Source organism: Ictidomys tridecemlineatus, chromosome 9 (genome assembly GCF_052094955.1).
Source record: "Ictidomys tridecemlineatus isolate mIctTri1 chromosome 9, mIctTri1.hap1, whole genome shotgun sequence".
NCBI lineage: Eukaryota > Metazoa > Chordata > Mammalia > Rodentia > Sciuridae > Ictidomys > Ictidomys tridecemlineatus.
The window spans coordinates 93,854,775-93,875,974 of record NC_135485.1 but is presented as its reverse complement, the minus strand read 5'-3'; the positions used below and the strand labels follow the sequence as shown (position 1 = coordinate 93,875,974).

At 39.8% G+C, this 21,200-nt stretch overlaps 1 protein-coding gene, 1 long non-coding RNA gene and 1 other non-coding gene across 6 annotated transcripts in view; 1 reads left to right on the top strand and 2 right to left on the bottom strand.

Moving 5' to 3' along the window:
* The window catches only part of Elovl6 (ELOVL fatty acid elongase 6), a 122,224-nt gene extending 101,277 nt beyond the window's left edge, over positions 1 to 20,947 (bottom strand). Inside the window, exons 1-2 of one of the 4 annotated variants that reach the window (XM_013360686.4) lie at positions 20,803 to 20,947; positions 19,956 to 20,076 (exon numbers count right to left, since the gene is read on the bottom strand). In XM_013360686.4, coding sequence (XP_013216140.1) covers positions 19,956 to 20,044 — 89 coding nt within the window. In that variant the 5' untranslated portion in view covers positions 20,045 to 20,076; positions 20,803 to 20,947. Of the gene's footprint in view, positions 1 to 19,955; positions 20,176 to 20,209; positions 20,500 to 20,802 lie in introns of those variants that run through there. The other 3 variants (XM_040292995.2, XM_021729660.3, XM_078021808.1) reach the window with 3 other exon arrangements.
* Positions 12,879 to 12,986, bottom strand: LOC120892646 (U6 spliceosomal RNA). The gene has a single exon (XR_005737432.1). It is a non-coding gene; the product is annotated as a U6 spliceosomal RNA (small nuclear RNA).
* LOC120892545 (uncharacterized) lies at positions 18,049 to 20,110 on the top strand. The gene is made up of 2 exons (XR_013426024.1): positions 18,049 to 18,609; positions 19,770 to 20,110. It is a non-coding gene; the product is annotated as an uncharacterized LOC120892545 (long non-coding RNA).
* Positions 20,948 to 21,200: the final 253 nt, after the last annotated feature.

The window sequence follows — 21,200 nt, the reverse complement described above, 5'->3', positions numbered from 1 at the left end:
GCAACAGGAAGCAGACCCACATGGTCCCAGCAGGTCAATCTGCTCTAGGAGTGCAATAACTCCTCTAAGTTCTCTAATGCCCTTAGTGACACCCACAAACATCCATTTTCTTGACCAAAAAAAAAAAAAACCCACAGCTAATACATTTCAAAAGACTCCAGATTATCATATAAAACTTTATTAGATCTGATTTCTACATCTGCACAGGAGGTCATCAATTTGGTAATACAATTTGCTCTCTTATGCCACTCAGTCCTGTCTATACTTTACCAAAACAACTTCCTGAACTGTAAAAACATGTCTTGATTAACTGGTGGGTTCTTTTGCTAAATGCTTTGTGAAAAAATAAGGTAAAATAGCATTATCTTCAATGCAAATTTTTAAAGACTTAAAATATTGGGATGTAAAGCCATTCAGCCTTTGTGTGTATATATATGTGTGTGTGTATATACACATATGTGCATATATACATTTTATTATGAAAATACACACATGTGCATATATATGTATTTTTGTAATGAAATCAGTGTTATTTTTTTTCCTGGTACCAGGGATTGTACTCAGGAGCACTCAACTACTGAGCCACATCCCCAGCCCTATTTTGTATTTTATTTAGAGACAGGGTCTCACTTAAAATCAGTGTTACTTTTGAACATGAACTAAAAGAAAAAATAACACAGATGGCATCTCTTTTTGCATGTGGCCCTACTAAATTAGATTATACTTACCAAGTTTTCTGTTGGCCTTAGTTTCTCCCTGATGCACTGAGCTTAACTCTCCCAGAGCATCAACACATATTCACCAAAATGAGTCTGATTTTCCAACACTGCGCCCATCAGGCCTTCAGGACTTAAGTGCAAGAAGATAGATGCGAAATGCATAGATATGGGGGAAATTTAAAGGCCAGGAAACTGTCACAAATGATACCATGACCTTCATCTATGGTTTTACTCTTACCTCAAGTTGGAATATCTATGCATCTAAACCCATCCCAAGAACTTAATGCGGTGAATCAACAATTATTCTCATTAAGTACAATGAATTCCTAGGAGACGTCTAAGAATTTATAAATGTCACAAGTATTAAAATTCCCATTTACACTGTAAATAAAATTTATAATTAAAAACTAAAAAGACATGGGGTTGGGGTTGTAGCTCAATAAGTGCGACTCCTCACTTGCCTAGCATGTGTGAGGCACTGGGTTCGATCCTCAGCACCACATAAAAATAAATAAATAAAATAAGGGTATCAAGTCTATCTACAACTAAAAAAAAAAAAAAGAAAAAGAAAGAAAGAAACTTAGAAAACAAACAGAAGGGACTGAGAATATAACCCAGAAGTAGAGTGCTTGCCTAGCATGTGCAAGGCCTTGGGTTCCATCCCCAGCAACAAAAATAAAATAAAATAAAATGAAATTTAGAAACGGAACCTCAGTTAAACTCATTCACAATCCAGATATAAACGTATAATGTGTTCACCCATAGTTTAGGGATAAAATTTCTACTTCAAAGCACTGTAGTAAAGAAACCATGAGATAACATGAAGATACTGTGTAAAACTTTAAATACTGATCCCTTTAATGTCAAGGTTGATGACTTAACTAAAACTTATTACAGTAAGTGAAAATGCTATATATATACTAATTCATTCAGTCAATGCAACACTCTATTGGGTCAATGATATTATTCTCATTTTACAGACAAGGAAACTAAGGTTCAGAGAAGACACATGATCCCCTCAGCATCACAGAGCTAGTAAATGACTAAACAAAGATTACAATCCAAGAAAATTGGTCCTGGAGTCACACTCAGGCTGTAATCCCATGGCCCTCTGTGCGACGTCCTGCATTACATGAATCAGCAGAGACATTAACAGCAAATAGTCTAACCAGCGCCCTGCTTTGGTAGGCTATGTAAGATCTAAGAAACAGAATACCTAAGGCTGAAGAGATACTTTCTGATATATCTAAGGTCGAAAGACATATTCTGATATCAGTGGTCCCAATGCTTGTTCAGTGTTGGGTCAGGTCATGTGTAAAGCTATTCTTGAGGCCTTATTTGTATGTTGCTTGAGCATGATTCTTCCACTTCCATTAGTAAGGTCACACACAAAGCTCTATCTTTAGAGACAAAAGAGTCATTTTGAAAATAACTTACACTTAACATTACCAGGAATAAATCATCATTAATAAATCTACTTTTTAATCAGACCATTCTGTTTGTGAGAAATCATGTAAAAAGTTACCAAGATGATTTTGACTACATCAATCTTAAATCTTTCCTTTCTTCTCATGCCCGTGGTTGTATGCTAGCTAGCATGGTGGAGGGGCACCTTACACCCTACCTTTCCCTTCCTCCACCGACAGAATGACTTTACCTAATTCTGCACGGAAGGCAGTGTGCCTGCCCTAAAGGCCAAAGATTGGCAAGATGATCTCAAGGTATCAGTGGACAGTCTAAGGGTGGGTGAAGAAATCATGATCATCTTTGCCATTGAGTGGTCTAGAAGTGAGGCGTGTCCAGAGATTAAGTTTAATGAACAATAAGGGCAACTCCTTACATAGTATAAGTTGGAATGGAAGCTCCTCCTTGGTAAGGAAGAGAACTAAAAGAAGGCTCCTTTCACACTGCTCCTTCTGTTCTATTTGGGAGACTGGCGCAGGAAGGGTGGTGATATGACAGCCATCTTGTGACTATGAAGAAAAATGGATTAAGGATAGCAAATCGGAAACTACGAAAGAATTTAGATTTTTATGAGAAATTATACCCCAATGATTCAAATGTATGAATTGCCAAGATCATTGTAATGTCATGTGTAGCTAATAAAAAAAAAAAAATTTAAAAAATTTAAAAATAAATAAATAAAAGAATTTAGATCTTTGACAACATTATTAAACCACTAAATAACCAGAGGCCTCCAACCAGACTTATGTAAAATAATCAAATATCTTTATGTTTTAAGCCTTAGTTAATTAAGTTCTGTTACTTGCGATTCACAGTATCTTGACAGAGTTCCTTGATTGGCAAGTAAATTCTGCACAGCAAACTGATGAATATTACCAAAATAGGACATAATCCATAAAGGGAATAACCTGAAATTTATTGCATCTTTTATTCCACTGGTCCAAATTAAAACCACTCTAATTTTTTTTGTATTTTTCAAAGCTACTAGTTTTCTTTTTCCTTAAGAAAAATTCTTCTAAGAATATTAGATAATAACATGCTAATATACAAAAGTAATACACATTCCTCAAACTTTTCATGTGTCAGCTAGAGCATTAAATTAAAAAAAAAAATGTTAACTCCACCATTTACAGTTTAGTGCAGGAAGTATTTAAAACAGAAAAAGATCCATTCTATTTTATAAAGGAAAAAAAAGACTACAGAAAAACATAGTGTGAACGCTGTGATAACATTTGTGTTAAGAAGAGAAACATGAAGGTAGGTAGAAAGAAGGTTTGAAAAGATTTGCACCAAGCCAAGGTTGGTGGCACATGCCCGTAATCCCAGCTATTTGGGAGACTGAGGCAGGAGGATTTTAAGTTTGAGGCCAGCCTCAGCAAGTTATCGAGGCCCACAACTAATCAAGACCCTGTCTCAAAATAAAATATAAAAAGGACCGTGAATGTGGCTCAATGGTTAAGCACCCCTGAGCTTAATACCTAGTATCAATCAAAACAAAACAAAACAAAAAAAGATTTATATCAAAATGTTTATATTTATCTCTGGGAGTAACATTTGTTTTCTTCGTTATGCTTAATTGTCTCTCCTAAATTTTCTATAGTACATAGAAAATAAAGTTCTTGTTCCATACCTATTCATAGAAAGCAAAAACTATACCTGATAGAAGTTTATTTCCTTTAAAAATTATTTCAGGAACAGTATACATCTTGCTTTATCAAAATGAACCCTACAACTCCTCTACGTTAAATCTTTTTTTAATAAAAGATTATATGTATATCTCCATAACTCCAATACTACAGATGCACATAATTTAACTAATAAATCAAAACAATATGCATATTTTTTCAGAAAGTCAGATAAAAATATTAAAATCACTAAACTCAGCTGAACTCAAAAAGAAAATAGGAATAATACTTTTCATTTTTCAAATGAAAAACCCAAAAACACCACCAATTTAAGCTAACTTTTGAACACAACTGGCAAACTATTGATGGTCTCACCTAAAATCAATGAAAACATAAATTTATACGATACTTTAGAAAAGTACAATATTCCAAATATCCTAGATATTGCTAATCAAGACATATGGAGCTGTTATATTGTAACTACCTAAGGAAAACAGTTTAGATCTATCACAGCAAGCTCAAACATAATAAACCACAGGCATAAAAAAGTCTATGTTCTTTCCACTGAGTAAAGTTTAATCCTGAAGGAGGCATCAAGTTGCACCCATGTTTTATTAGTTAGTAGGACAAACAAATTTCCCTAGCTTTAGAATCTCTGTCCTGGTCCCTCTAGCACTAGTGGGGGGGAATTGGGGTGGTGGGGGGGGTCCAGACATCAAATTTCTTGTGGGAAAGAAATATTCCCCACAAAATTACAGAATGTTAACTCAGATGATGAACTCACAAATCTCTGTGGCAGATTTTTTATTCTTTATCCATGGTGTGTTTCCTTTTTGTCATTGTGACCAAAATACCTGACAAGAACAACTTAGAGGAGGAAAAGTCTATTTGGGTCTCAATTTTAGAGGTTTGGTCAATGGTTAGTAGAAGTCACTTCTCGGGACCTGATGTGAGTCTTTTAGTTTGATTGGTATAGTTTTCCATAATTGGTATGTTATTTCATCCATGTGATACAAACTCAAATTTTTTTTTTTTTAAATTGGGGGCATGCCTGAATTCTCCATATGAAATAACACCAAATCTAAGGCTAATGCATTGATTTCTTCTTACCATAACAGCAAAACTAAAGGTTAGGATGAATCTTCGCCAGATTTAAAAAAAATAAGTCTCATCCGGTTATTTTTTAAATACTATAGTATTCATCTTAGTATAAAAATTGTTTAAATATTAGGATATGGAAATTCTTAATATTTTAAAAAGTCAAATATAATATTTCTTCTTTCTATTAGAAGGGCATTGAGTCTACATATTTACAGTAATTGCTCTAGTCACAACACTTCAAGTTTAGTAAGCTGTAATTTCCATGTCAGACATAGACATGTGGCCATAAACTATGGAACAATGTATGTTATGCTTTATTTGAGTTAGTTAACTTTAAAAATTTTTTAAATAAATTTCTATAAGAAAATGTTTCACTTACAAAAAAATTACCTACGAAAAGTGAAATGTGCATTTTCTACTCATACTACAAAAGGAAGTCATAAATATTTAGTACATTAAATGGTTAAATTCACTATAAGAAAAATTATCTTATGAGGAAATAGTATTTTAGTGCTCTCCAAGAAACATCAAGTCTAATATACCTAAAACATTAATTATACTAATTCAACTGGCATAGAACTTATTAGAATATTAATTACACTAAGACTAATTTTCTGTAGCACTTATTTTCTATACTTGTAAAATAGCATTTTATTATTCTCCAGTACAGTTTGTTTTCTTGCTTCCAGAAATCATTTAGATGTCTATAACTGAACAATGGAATTTTGTCTAAATTCAGACAGAGGACTGAACAAAAAGATCATCATTGAATCATTTAGAGATTTTTGAACAATTGTATCTCAAAGGATTTTGAACTTTCTGCTTTAACCTCCCTTTCCCCTACCTGTACCCTGCTTTCTGACAAGGACAGCCGACAGGAAGGGACTAGTATGAAAGGGCAAATTCTAGATTTAATCTAACTTCCTAGAGTCTGGCTAACTTGGTCAACTACAGGGTAATAAGATGTAAAAAAAAACAAAAACAAAAACCGATAACCTTGTTTTCTGTATACAGCAGTCCTCCGCCTCTCTCATTTCTCTTAGAGAAGTCTGGAAGAATCCAAAGCAAGGACCCAAGGCTGATCAGATCTGCTCCTCAAAGCAGTCCTGGGAAAAGCCCTGCCATTCATTGCTCCCATCTAGACTCTTGGGACTTCTGACAGGACCAGACACACCAGACTCTCTCAATCCAGAGCCTCTGGACAGGGCACACTGTCTCCTCCTTACATCCTTCGTTTCAGAATGCTACAAGACCCTAAATCAGACACAGTCACCTAGGCATTCTGCAGTGCTAGATAGATCTGATGATGATATATTCCAGGTATGTGCGCAGCCTGTTTCCAGGTGCCATCAGGTCCCTGAGCCAATTATCTGATTCATTTGGTCTCTCCAGGGACAGGTTTATGTTTAATCTTTTATCTCTATTAGATTAGATGACTATTGTCCCTAGAGAACCTTTGCCCCATTAGACACATTCCTGAGCCCATACATAAAAATAGCAATGTTAATGTCTTTTATCAGTCTCCCTTAAAGAATGTGACCCCTTCCTACTTAAAATTAAAAAAAAAAAAAATCACACAGTATAATGTATTATTTGTAGAAAGAAGTTTAACGTAACATCAACAGTATGGCTCATTTCTATCTTAATCTAAGAAAGTGTATTTATTTGGAGTAAAAATGTATAGTTCAGTGTCCTCAAAGACTGCCTTTACATTTAACTGTATTGCTCATCTTAATGGTAATTCAAAAATGCATTTGTTTTTACAATACATTTTGTTACCCGACACTAGATAATTGTAAAATGAAACATCTTCTTATAATGAACATCATTATAAGAATCATAAGCACATAACAGCTAACGAAAATAGGACAACACCCATCATCACCCAACTCACACAGTCCCAGAATGTAACATAAATAGATTACAGAATGCCACCTTTGCACAACTATTTTTTGCCATTTTGGCATTATTTTCTTCCAGTTTCTTTTTTCTTATGCATGCAATGCCACCCTTCCTTATCCCACATCAAAGGAATCTTTTTTTTATGTCACTTTTTTTCTGATTGGAGGAGATGACTTGAGTAAGTAAAAAAGTCCTATTAGATTCCAATATTAGCAAGAGTTCACTAAGAATCAGTCATACAAAACTGATACCATTTCCTCTTAAAAGTAAATTTAAGAGAATAAAATAAGTATTTTTAAAGCACTGGACATTCTCCCATGATTCACTTAAGAAAATAAAAATATGGATGGGGATAACACAATCAGACACGTTTGAAAGTGAATGAAGAGCCAGACACCCCTGTGTTCATCTACTCAACACACACTGACTGCAACTCCATGCTAAGTTCTGTGATAGGTACTGATTTCAACACCAGAAGAGAAAATAGTAATCTGTTTATGAACCGAGTGCTGCAAACCACAAGGAAGAATTTCAAGTGGGTGGGAAGAAAAAGACTTTAGAATTCAAATCTGAATAAGCAGGTGTAGGATAAGGGCTGCTTCGACAGGTAACACGAGAAAGGTAATCTGGAGCCAGATATTGAATGCCCTTTCAAACCTTTTAAAATAACTTGGATTTGTCAATAGACAGTGGGAAACCATTGAAGGTTTTTCCGCTACTAGAGCGGCAGGATGAGATCTGTGACTTAGACAATGCAGGAAGACTACAGAAGAGGAGGGGGAGTCAGGGCAGTGACAGAGGGGGCACATGGCAACCATGGGGGCCAGAAGGCAGCTATGGCTGATGAAATGAACAGGTGGAAATGTAACTGAGAAACAGCACAGGCAACTGGGTTGTGGATCAGAGAAGAGAGAGGGGGGAGCTTGGGTACTGAATTACGTCTCTATCTGTGTAATGACATAATAGAGAGCAGAGCAACTGAGGACGAGGAGATCAGTGGTTTTGAGAAGACAGCCCCAAACAATGTGGGGCAGAACCAGAGCAGAGCAGTGCTTCTCCACCCGTCTGCACCCCTCCACAGACCTGCTAAATGGGAATCTCTGGGATGCTACCTGTGCATGCATATTCTGGGGAAACAAACTGCAGAGAGTCTGGCCCAAATGCCTGTTAAGGATCACAAAGACAAGGCATTTTCCTCAAACTTTTATTGCCCTGCATTTCCCTCTTATCAGCAGAAAAAGAATTTCAATAATTACAAGGAACTAGAGAAGAACCAGGTACCAAAGCGTTACAATCAGAAGCATTATCAGCACTTCCAAAGTAGAGGTTCAAAAACTTATTTCTGAAAGTTAGTGGGAACACTAACTGCATTTTCTTCACCACATTTTCATCTTCATATACGGGAAAGTGGGGGAAGAAAATACAGTTAGTGTCAGAACTATCAGCCCTGATCAAAACTAGGGCTCATGGAGGACCGGTAACCTGCTAGTCAATAAGGAAAAGAATCTTCAGGTCAGTGGGAAAAAGAACCTTCAAGCAATCAGAGGCACCTCAAGTGGAATGGGCTGAAAGCGGATTCTCAATGAAGTTCTCTGAACCTGGATGACCCAAGTCAAAATTAGAGCATTGCTTCACTGGGTGTTGAAACCACAAATCCTAAGTATGTGCAATAGTACATCTGAAACAGGAATCACTGCAGTTGACAGGGGCCCAGTGGGTCAGTCCACTTATGAATTTCTGCATTACTGGCCTGGAGACTAGTTATAAAACTCCAGAAGTGGCCGGGCATGGTGGTACACATCTGCAATCCCATCAGCTCAGCAGGCTGAAATAGGAAGATCGCAATTTCAAAGCCAGCTTTAGCAACTTAGCAAGGAAGGCCCTGAGCAACTTAGCAAGACCCTGTCTCAAAATGAAATATTAAAAGGACTGGGAATGTGGCAATGGCTAACCATCCCTGGGTTCCATCCCTGGTATCACAGGGAAACAAACAAACAATAAAAGACTAATAGTAAGAAAACAAATAGAGCAAGCTGTCCACGCAATGCCTACTCCAGGAGTGAACCAGTAGCCAGCAGGGAAATGAATACAGATGGAAGAAGCTTCCTCCTCCCCATTCCAACCAAGGTATGATGGTCTCCTATTTTACTTTCCAAAGAAACACAACAGCCAGGCCTTTGTCACTGAAACAAAAGAATTATTAAACAATAACCAAGGACTCGCTTGAAGCATAGCATTGCAAACTCATAATCCCTACATTTTTAGCTACTATCGTTTCATTAATTGACAGAGTGATTTTTATTTTCAATGTGTAACGCATACAAACACTGTATACTTTTACTCGAAAATGATTACTTGAGACAATCTTGGGTGTTTTATAGAAAATAAATTTGTAATCAGTGTCTATCACTAGGGCTGCCTACAGTTCACACTGTCATGTGGCTTTGAGACAAAGCACAGCTTCTGAAAGAGTTTCAAAATGTGTTTAATAAAACTGGCCCCACACTTTTTAGTAAACCACATTTTTTTTTTTTTTTTGGTGGTGCTGGGGATCGAACCCAGGGCCTTGTGAATGCGAGGCAAGCACTCTACCAACTGAGCTATATCCCCAGTCCAACACTTTTTAAATATATTTTCCTTTAGTTGTAGAAGAGCACAATGACTTTTATGTGGTGCTAAGGATCGAACCCGGTGCCTCACATGTGATAAGCGAGCGCTCTACCTCTGAGTCATAACCCCAGCCCTAAACCACATTTATATGAACAAAGTTTTCTCTTGTAGAACTTTAAAGGATTTTGAAAATTTCTTGAAGGCAGAGTTGGTGTCATACTTCTCTGTTCCCCTTGGGGCCCACTTTCATGGTGGCTCCTACATGAGAGACTCTTTTTCATGTTATTTGCAGATTGATATATGGCCATTTTGGGTCACCTCAGGAATTTACTTATGATTCCATCTAATCTCCCAGTTTTGTCTTGATCCCATAATGTCTGGTTCAGATGAGAATAATGGTGAAATAAAAAAATGTGCAGGGCACTGTTCTAAAGGTTTCTAAAACTCCAATGCACAATATTTTACTTAAGCCTCACAACCAGCTCAGGTAGACTGGTTGACTTCTTTATCATTATCTTCATCATCCCTAACAGCAGTACTGTAATCAGCTCCAAGTTAGAGAGGAGACCAAAAGAAGAGAGTCTAATGAGACTGCCAAAGATCACTCAGCTCCTACATGGCACAACAAGGATGTGAGCCAGCCACACTGGCTCCAAAGTCCATGGGCTTAACCACTTCACTACCATCCCACAGGGAATACCCATCGCCACACCTGTAAAAACCTGAAAAGTTAAAGCAATAAAACATTAGTTCAAATATAGGACAGCAATAATCTCCCTGTAATCATATTGTGTAGGCTGAAGCCAACAGAGGATGTCCTTTCTCTTCTGAGGGTATTGACCTACGGGTTACTTAAAAAGAGAAAGGCACACATACACCAAAAGAGAGAGAGAGAGAGAGAGAGAGAGAGAGAGAGAGAGAGAGAGAGAGAGAGAGAGAGAGAGAACTTCAGGGGATTATTCCGAATAAAAAAAATTATTAGCACTTCAATGTGCTCAGCATTGAGAGTGGGTCAACCCCAAAAATAAAACATTAAGTAGCCACTGAGGATTATGGTTTTCATGACACACAAAAAAATTATTTACTGTGAAAAGAGGAAAAAAGCAACATAGAAAAGTCTGATGAGATAGTATGTAATGTCAAGTGCCCACAGCGGTCTCCAGAACATATGTTGTTATGTAGCAAATAATCTAAATACACGAAAACCCTGAGAAAGAGACATGGCAAACTAGCAATGCTTGCCTCTGGGTAAGAATTAAAAGAGTTTGCTTTCTAACAACTTTATATTTTTTAATGTCCTCATTTCTTTGTCCTATAGTAATGATTTTTTTTTACTTTAGACTCAGGAAATAGAGAGCTGGCATGTAGCTTGGTGGCTCAGCATTTGCCTGGCCTACACAAGGCATGAGATTCTTCGCCAGGACCATTAGGAAAAAAAAAGTCTTCTTTCAGTCTTCACATTGTAGGAGCTGACCTGCAAGAAGAGGGAGATTCCCAGCCTACACATATTTTTCTGTCAACAGGGGGTGGCTGTTACCAGCAACTACTAAAGCCTGACCTGAGGTAAGCCTGGCTACTGGCAGTGCCAGATGGATACACAAACTCCCTGAGTCTAGAACCATGCTGAGAATGTGAGGTGAATATCACAGAGAAGCAGGCACACAGCATTCTGCAGGCTGAAGCTTTGTTAAGAAATATTCCAAATCTGTGCGCCATAGTTTGTTTTCAATCAAACTGAGAATGTTTTATGGTAGGAACATCATTAAAGGTGTCATGACTTTCTGTGATTATAAAAGTGTTGACAGATACTAAACAAGTGACATTCAGAAAGTAGTAATTCTTCATGATTAAAGTATTTACACAGTTTACTGTTTGTGATACCCACTAAAGCTAATACACGCTTTTCTGTAGTTATTCTGGCCTAAAGTGTTCAGGATCCACTTAGTGACAATTATGATTCAAGATGTGGTTCTCTGGATTAAAACCACAGGAATGCTTGAAGGCGGCCAAGTTTTCCAAGTGCACTGTTTGACTGATTGAGTATTTATTAGCATTCAAATGAGGGAATGATTGGGGCCTGGGTGATTCCTGCCCCCATCCAAGCTTTAGGCTGGGAGCCCATTTGTCCTTTTCCTGTCCAGACAGGCCTATCCCTCCCTGACAGAGCCAGACAGATGTTAAAAGATAATACATAGAAGGGTGGCTGTGGGGACTTAAAAAACCAAAAACCTTTTAAAAACATGCTTGCAATCACTGCTCCAGGATGAAGAAAATGTACCCTATATTCAAAGATCTTTAAAGTCTATACTAAAAAAGTCATAAAGTTGAAAGGAAACTGCAGAAGATAATATTTAGGGCACATTTTTCTTGTAAAATACCTTTTACCTTCTTATAACGATAAACACTGCTAGTCCAGACCTTAAATGCTAAGGGCACTCATAGACTTTGACAGAAGTCTCAGATACTTAAAGTTTCAGAACAAATCTTTCATCAGACTTATTTATTTATTTATTTTCATTGAACCTCAAAAAACAGTTATCATGAAATTCTTAGCTTTGAAGCATTCAATTTCACTGAACTCACTTCACCTATAAAAGTCAATGACCCCAGTTAGGGCAGGCCTAGCAGCTTGTGGAAGGAGCTAAGCAATTGAGTCCAAAGACAGGAAAACTTGAGGGTTTCAGCAATTATTAATCATATGGAAGTTCTTTTAATTCAACAATAATTGATATAAGCCTAAAGTGCTAAATATTTGAACTTTGTAGCTTGAAACTTATTAAAGTCAATCATTTAACTAGGGCTTTTTTTTTTAAATGACACAGCAGTAGAAAGTGTTTTGCAACAAATTTTAGAAAAGTATGTTCAGCTCAGAAAGATGTTTTTATGGAAGCAAGAAATGGAGAAGACATGATCTTTCATAGGCACTACTTTCATTATTTTCAAGCCACTTTTAACATATGCTATGCACATCTACGTGTAAGTGTTCATCATCTAGGTGAATGTCTGGGCTCTCCTAAAAGAGAAAAATGGTAAACGTGCATTTCATTGATCTTTTCAGTCAACCTCAAAGAATGATCCTCTATACTCTGCATAAGAACTAACAAGTAGCCAATTCAGAAACTCAGCTTCAAAATTCAAAAGATCATTTTTTAAAAACTAGCTGCAAGGATAGGTATTAATAAAATTAAGGATTAAGCTAAAACATCTGAAGTGTATCTTTTAGAAAATGGAACTGTTTTACTTAAAATAAATTATCACAAACCTCATAACAATTGTATCAATATTGTCCCTACGATATTACAATTAGAAAATTTTCAACAAGTTTTAGAAAAAAAAATTAATATATGAAACCCTGAAGGTAACAGAATTATACTTTTGTACTAGAAAATCATGAATGATTATCTATCCAGTAAAATTGCCTCCAAGCCACATAACTAGTTTTTCTCAGCATTCTTTTAAAAATAAGGAATGCTTTAGAAATCTGTTTCATCCTTGGGCAGGGACCATGCTGATCTCTGTAGTGTTCCAACTGCAGCATTTTACCTAATTTATCTCAGCAGAGATAAACATAAGCCTTTTTTAATTGTATACTTTTTTGTACAAAGTACAGGCTTAAAGTTAAATTTCAAAAAGTTCAAAATGAATAAAAGGTTTTCTAAAAGACCCTGCTATTCCAATATACTAGGAATAAAGAAACATAAAACTAAAAATCATGAATGATCAAGAAGAAATGAATCAGGACAGTCAGGCATGGTGGCACACACAGTCCTAGCAACTCAGGAGATTGAAGCAGGAGGATTGCAAGTTCAAAGACAGCCTCAATAACACAGCAAGACCCTATTTCAAAATTAAAAAATAAAAAGGTGTAGGGATATAGCTCAGTGATACAATGATACAATACCCTGGACTCAATACCCACCCTACCCCCAAAAAAAAAATTAAAAAGAATTGAACCGTAACAAATACATACATAGGTGTGAACTCAGATAAGACTTATATTGTCCTATGTTTGGGGGATGACTCTTGTACAACAAACTTAAAATTACAATATCTTTTTTTGTTTTTACTAGCAGGCAAAGCTTTTTTAAAAAGGGGTAATCTACCTATAAAATAAATCATTGGAGATGCTATTTTTAAAAAAAGTCCTCTGATGAGGTGGCACACACCTGTAATCCCAGCAGCTTGGGAAGCTGAGACAGGAGGCTTCAAGGAAGAAGAGCCCAGACACTCACCTAGATGATGAACACACATACACATAAATAGGAAGCAAGACCCTAATTAACTTAGCAAGACCCTATCTCTAAATAAAATAAAATTAAATTGAAAAAGGGCTGGGAATGTAGCTCAGTGGCTAAGCACCCCTAGATTCAATCACCAGTAAACCCCCATTCACAAAAAATCTTCTGAATACCTACTTCAACGTTACACATAAGTACCTGCTGGTATACAAGAATATAGAAAAGAAATTAAGTTATGTGCCTTAACATTACAATAAAGCCAATCTACGTTTTCATTCAGATTTCCCAGGGTTATCAACAGGAATGATGTATGTGGTATAGGTAACTTCTAAGTAAATGCCTGAACTCACCTAACAAAGATAAATGGAAAGCAAATGGAAGCAGGTAGATTTGAAGTAGGGAACAAGAAAGAGAGAGCTGAGGCAAATCTTGTGGACTGATGTCTGGTTCCTGTTAATAAAGGGCAGAACAGCTCACCTGTCCCTATATAAGAAAAATTAAGCAAATCATCAAGGCAATTTTTGGATAATTAATTTCAGAAAATTAATTATCTGGACCTAAAATATTCCAGATCACTGATGAGAAGATGAATTCTTGAATCGTCATAATAGTGCCATACTATTAGTTTTACTTTCTTGGCTATTAACTAATCAGATAGCTATTCTATGCCTTCCTAAGTATTTCCAAGTCTCCATCTTGTTCATAGCTTTTCCACTACCTGAGCTGAAAGACTCTCCTTTTCAAGGAATAATGCAAAGCAACTCTTGGATACAGAGTGGTCAACTTTAGAATTGGATCCCTAATGTACCGTAACAGTTTTGGAAGCATCAAAATAAATATAAGAAGCAATCTTCAGGATACCACAAAATTGCTAATCTAACAAGATGTCCTAAGTAAAGATTTTTTTCACTATATAGTAACAAATGCAAACACATAGAAATGGATAATATAGTTACAAAACAATCTAAGTTAAGGTGGCTCCTATCCTTGGGAATCAGAACCAAGGATCACAAGAATATAGATCATTTCTTTACTTCCTTTTTTTTTCTTTTTCTTAACCACTGAGCCATATCCCCACTCATTTTTTTTTTTTTTTTGAGACAAGTTCTTGCTAAATTGTTCAGGGCCTCCCTAAGTTGCTAGGGCTGGCTTCAAACCTGCGAACCTGCTACCTCAGCCTTCTGAGCCACTGGGCCCAGCTATACATCATTTCTTGAAAGATACATGAAAGCTCAAATCAAAGTTCCCATACAACTTTTTTATTATTTTTCAAGGATTACAACATAGATCACATTTTCCTTTCCTATACATTTTCTGGCTTTTTGCTCTTAACTTAACACATATGACACCTATATCCCAGTGATTTCTAAAATTTACTGGATGACACACTGAATTCCTCACACTTAAGACTTTTTAATCTTAAAAATATTAAGAACTGTGAGTCTCCAAAGTAGGTGGCAACAATATAACGAGTATAACATGGACACAGTATTTTCCTAGACAGCTGACCCAAGCCATATTTGCTGTAATGCTAATAATGACTAAATGAAACTCTGGCCTATTCTGTTCCGTGGCCATAGGCTGCACTAATTTCCAGCAATCTTTCTGGAAGATGCACGCAGCACATCACAGGTGAATTTAAGGGAGCAATTCAAAGCAATTCTCATTACAGGAAAAGTAATGACCTAGTACTATGCCTTCATTTGAAAAGTCTCATCAGCCTTATATTGCTATCTTTTGAATAAAATACTAATATAACATTATAATGCTCTTTCTAGTTCTTGAATCCTGAAATTGTACATTCTGTTACTTTCCAAACCTCATATGTAAGAAAGAATATATAGATGAGTAACTCCTTTTAAATTCTTACCATTTTTTCCTTTGGTAAAAATCAAATTTGTGAATAAAAAGTTTTCCTCTGCAAGGACAAAATTTAAATCTAGAAATGTCTATCTCCTAACTTTATAATATAGAATACGAATATAAAAACAATAAACTCCTTATAACCATCACCACAGTCAGAAAGAGAGCAGAAAGTCAGAAAAAGTACAAAGCACTGAAAGGCTGGATGTGTGAAGGATGCCAGGAGAGGGGGGAGGGTTTCAGGAGGTTCTAGGCAAGCCCTCTGATGACGTCACCTCACATACATAATGTTACAGCAGTCAGCACAGGCCTCCTGCTTTCTTATTGGAGAACACTGTGTCAGCCGACATCAGAAGATAATCATCATTGGCTAGACAATTACAACCGGAGCAACTAGCATCCACTGTTGTTAGCACAAACCTGGCAGGCTGCTGAAAGAGGAGGAAGCAGAGCCTGGCTTTCCCTCTCACTCAATGAATTTTATGTTGCCTTACCAATCTTTTCCCTTGCTAGCAGCACTTACGAATCAAGTCAGCTATTAGTGAGAATAACAGGTAAAGGCCAGACATCTCATAAAAGAACAACGTGTCTCTATTTTCAATGCTGTAAAATCACAAGGGCTTTTCAGTGTAAAATTGGAACTCAAAAACACTACTTGGAGCTAAAAGCAGGCAATTTCCTCTACCTCATGTAAGAAACTCTCACCCAGATAATATTACTCAAGATATTTTTAACTGGACATGTAGTTTTAGGATGTGCCTCAGGATGATTCTTCAGGGATATACTTATTACTTCCCATTTTTTTTGCTAATTTATTATATATGAAACTATTTAATACAAAAATTAATTTTTTTTGTATGTAGTGCTGCAGATCAAACCCAGTGCCTCACACATGTGAGGCCAGCACTCAGCCACTGAGCTACAACACCAGCCCCTGATAAAAAAAAAAATGTTTAAAAACTACAGTATTTACTTCATGTCTAGGCCAATGAATATCAGTTTAAACATTAAAGCAATAAACTTGATAGACTTGTGTCAGTCCAACCCTTTAAAATATATAAAAACACCACTTCAAAAATAGGGCCCCATTCCCTGAATGTTTGCTAAGTTAGCAGGTCAGAATTATAGAGTGTTTAACAAATTCTTACTCTAGATCCTCTTGAATGATGCTGGTTAGCACAGCCAAAATACAGGCAAAGCACCATTCCTGGCCCTTCTCACAATTGTTCAAAAGCCTGTTGAGCTCATTTATGACAGAAACATTCTAATTCCCTAAATTAGTAAGTAAGTTTTGTTTGAGGCTATGTCTCAGATTTTTAATGACAATTACAAATAAATTCTCAAAAGACAAGGTAGGCGGGCTAAAGTTGTGGCTGAGGGGTAGAGAGCTCACCTAGCACATGGGGGGGGGGGTTCTGGGTTAGATCCTCAACACCACATAAAATAAAATAAAGGTATTGTGTCCAACTATAACTAAAAAACAAAATATTTAAAAAAAAAAAAGACAGGGTAGAAGCTTCTCTTCATGGTGTCTTTCTTCCAGAAGTTATTTTAAACCATTTTAAGAGAATGGGTCTGAGAAAGTTAAGACTGTGGTTTCCTAAAATTTCCCCTCCCCAAAAAGGTCTATGCCCTTCTGTTAACAAAGGAAATTCTTTTTTAAAAATCTTAATTTTTTTCTTATACACCTATCTGAAGATTTTTCGGCTGTTTTGAGGGTAAAGACAGTTCTAAAATTAGACCACCAGGCTACTGGGAGAAATGCACTGGGGTAAAAGGAGAAAGCAGGACAATTAGTGTCAAGAAGAGTTACAAGAAAGGTGTAGCTGCCAGCAGGGCTCTTGGACTGTAATATGCAATTCACGAACATAAAATTAACAAACAAGGCAGCAGGAAGGGAAAAATCACAAACTGATTATAACATGGATTGAAAATGCAAGGGAAGGACAAGCATGTTAAATCTTGGATATATTTTGATTTAAATCACTGGATAAGCATTTCCCAGGCATCTATCAGGTGCTTTGAAACATCAAAAATGGAATAAAGATTGTACTCTAAAGATCTGATGGTCTGGTAGAGGGCACATATATAAATTTATAAGTACCAGGAAAAGATATTGCCAGAAGACAGATAAAGAGCCAGGAGGAAACAGTGGTAAGGGCTTAACAGGCAAACAGATTGGTGCCATTTTTGCTATTTTCAGTCCTGTGAGTACTAATTCAGCGAACGCAGAGAAGAGGCGGGAAATGGTCCTGGGACAGGCATAGGAAGTGGCCTTAGAGGAAAAAGCAACAGACAAATAAGAGGCACTATCGACCGCGGTGGTGTAAGGAAGGGCCAACAGTGAATGGAATCAGCCGGCAGGGCAAGGGGAAGCCGACTCCAGAAAGGCAGATCCAACCAGGAGGCACCCAGTCATGGGCACAGCAAACATTAAAAAATGTAGAGCACACGGGGCTACTGGAGGAGAAAGATAGGCACAAGTAGTGCAGCAAGAAAAGATACGAAAAACGGCTGCAGAGAAGACCTGAGCCCTAAGCCGGCCAGGAGCTCTCTCCCGCCGTCCGCCGGCTTGGGTCACCGCCCCCTCCCTGCCTTCAGCGCCACCCTCTAAGCGGGAGGAGGAAGTGCAACTAGGGAAGCACCCAGGTGGCGGGGCACGAGGGGGCTCGGCTTCCCCAAAATGCCCCGGTCTCCTCACATCTCATCTCCAACGACAGCCGGAGTCGCGGTATACAACCTCCTTCGGACCCAGCCCCGGGGATCTCTGCCTTGGTGGCCTGAGAAGGCACCTAGCCCCCTTCACCCCGTGCCTGCTGCATTTCCCGTCCTTCTTAGCAGCTCGCGCTCCCCTAGTAAAATACAGTGTGACCGGACGCAGCCCTGGGGCCTTCGGCCCACGGCGCCCACCAGCCACGCCGCAGCCCGCTGCAGCCCGAGAGAACACGCGGCGTCCGCCCCCGGGCAGGCCCAGCCCTGCTGGCGCGCGCGGGCAGGGGGAAGGCTCCGCCCGGATGCGGCCGCAAATGGCCAGTGGGCCCGTGGCCGACGGGCTGAAAACTAAGGCGTGTGCACGCCTGCCCGGAGGTGAGAGGAGCGTAGCAGCCGTGCCTTCAGACTCCGATTTGCGACTCCGGGGGGCTGAGAGAGAATAAGTAGAACCCCTTACCCGAGGCAGTGGCCCCGAGGCACCCCCTCCTACTGCACCAGCCCGCCCCTGCCCGGAGCGCGCCAGCGTCTCCAGTTTCCCATTGATGAGCCGAGGGAGGGAGGGAAGGCAGATTCCGCACGCGGCGGCGGAATCTCCCAGCGCCCCGGGTCCCCTAGGGTAGGACCCTCCGCTATCAAGCCCCAGGAGGCGGCCGGCCACTGCCCAACTACGGGGAACGTTTTGCTTGCACTTTACAGAAAGCCAGACCCGGGATTAAGGGAAGGAGGGAAACGTCTGCCACAGCTCAGTCTAAGAGGAAGAAGCAAGCTGAGTACAACCTCCCCTGTTAAATATTGCAAGGTGACACAGGATCGCCTCCCACACAGGGATTTTCAAAAGGACTAGGGGAGGAAACACAGTAAACAGGAATGATGTTTTCCCGAGGTGAAGTTTTTCTGTGTAAGATCTCCCAAGGACTCTTCAGACCGAGGGGTTTCTGTGTGCCTGAACTCCCAACAGCAGCTTGGCACTGAATTAGAAGTGAGTGTGTCCAAAAGGCGTTTCCGTAAAACAGAAACTTAATAATGGCGTGGCTCCACTCGTTCGGGTTCATTCATTTTTATTACAGTTTTCATTGTCCCCTCCTCTCCGCCCCTCCACCCCCAGTCTCTTTATGAAACCGGAAAGGGATCCGCGTGGGGAAAGGGGTCCTAGAAAGGAGGCATCCGGCTGGGGAGCGGCAGACAAGAGGAGAGCAGTGAAGTAGAAGAGCTGCAAGGAGAAAGGAAGGACACCAGGGATGGGGAGAAAGCAAGGACCAGAGCCGAGGGCGGCGGGCGGGAGAGGGTTAAAAGAGAGCCAGCGATAGGGTCCTCCCTCCATGGCTTTGCACAGTTCGGTTGCAAGAGGCCAAGCAGAAAAAAAAAAAAAAAAAATCCCAAATCTAGATAAAAGCCAGGAGGTAGCACAGGTGGGGAATCCGGACTGTGGCATCTCTCTTGCCTTCCCTGTCGCGCAGACATCACTCCTGACACACATATATGTTCTATGTTATATAATCTATATAAAGATGCCTGCTTGGTCGCGGTTCACACAGGGCACCCACCGACCTCGCGCTCATGCAGCCCCAGTGTCTCCGAGACCTAGGAACTCCGCGTTTGGCTGACTGCTGCCCGCGATTCACCGCTCCATTCACGCCCAGACAGGGAAATACCGACATGAATGCACTCCAGGGAGACGCACAGGGCTCCCGGGAACAGTATCACGCGAAAGCATCACCTACCAGTTTTCCTGCATCCATTGGATCGCTTCATTCTCGTTGAACTGCTTTTCGAATTCATATTCTTGTAAAGTCAACACTGACATGTTCATTGGGGCTGATCTTCGGAGTCCCTACGTGTTCTCTACACAAAATAAAATAATCTGTAAAGCGCTTGATTTCGAGTGCTCTCCTGTCTGCTTCCCCCACCCACCCCCCTAGGTCTTCCCCGGCCTCTCAGTCTCCGGCAGTCGATCTCTCTCCCAGCCTCCTCTCACAGCTACATCCAGGGTTGAGCATTGCCTGTGCCACGGCTCCCCGGTCCTCGCTCTGGGGTTCTCCTCCTCCCGGCGTCCGCATCCACCGTAGGAGGAAATGAATGCCTTGCGGTCTTAGTGCCCGCACGTTTGTCCATCACGCTTTTTACTCGTCTACAGGGAAATCTCCTCCCCCTCATGCGATCGGAAAATTAACCCCTTGCCAGGGAGGGCGCGAAAGAGCGAGACCTCTCCCAGCCCAGGGGGGCAGTTTTGTTGACGCGAAGGTGGCTGGAGGAGTGGGGGAAGGGCACGGAAAGGGAGGAAGTGCCCTGGAGGTCACCCACAAACCTCAGTCCCAACCTCGTGGGCCTTTTTTTGCCCTCCCTGTAAATGAAGTTTCGGCGTGCGGAGCTCAGCCCGGAGGCGCGTGGACCCACGAGCCTGGAGAGTAAACAATTGGGAAATAGTAAAACCTGCCAGCTCGCTCTTGCAGGAGAACTCCAGGCTGCTCTCGAATCGCACGAGAAGGGAAGGCAGGTCTACCTCCGCGACCCCGGGGGACCCTCCGGAACCTCCCCCAGCCCCACCCGGGAGCTCTAGCTTTGACTCACGTTTTCCAGGGGCCGGCTGGCCCGCAGAGCTCTTCGATCGCGTGCAGACTGGGGATGCTGAGGATGAGGACGGTCGAAAGTCAAAGGAGACTAGGAGCCGGAAGTGGGAGGAAGAGCAGAGGGGCATAGGTGGAGGTTTGGGTTAGGGGAGAGGGATAATTAACGAACAGAGGCAAAGGAGGAAAGGAACTTAGCATATAGAACTGGACCAACTGGTCCAATGCAAAAACTTTATTTGTATGCATGAGTAATTTTGCTTTATTTATTATACATGTAGGTAGAACAGAAGAATAATGCTTGAGGAGAGGGCTGAATGTAATGTTGACCACAGCTGAACCCCCGCATCCTCATTTTAACCTCAACTTCCACACACACTCCCCTTTCTTTTCCTGGAGAGA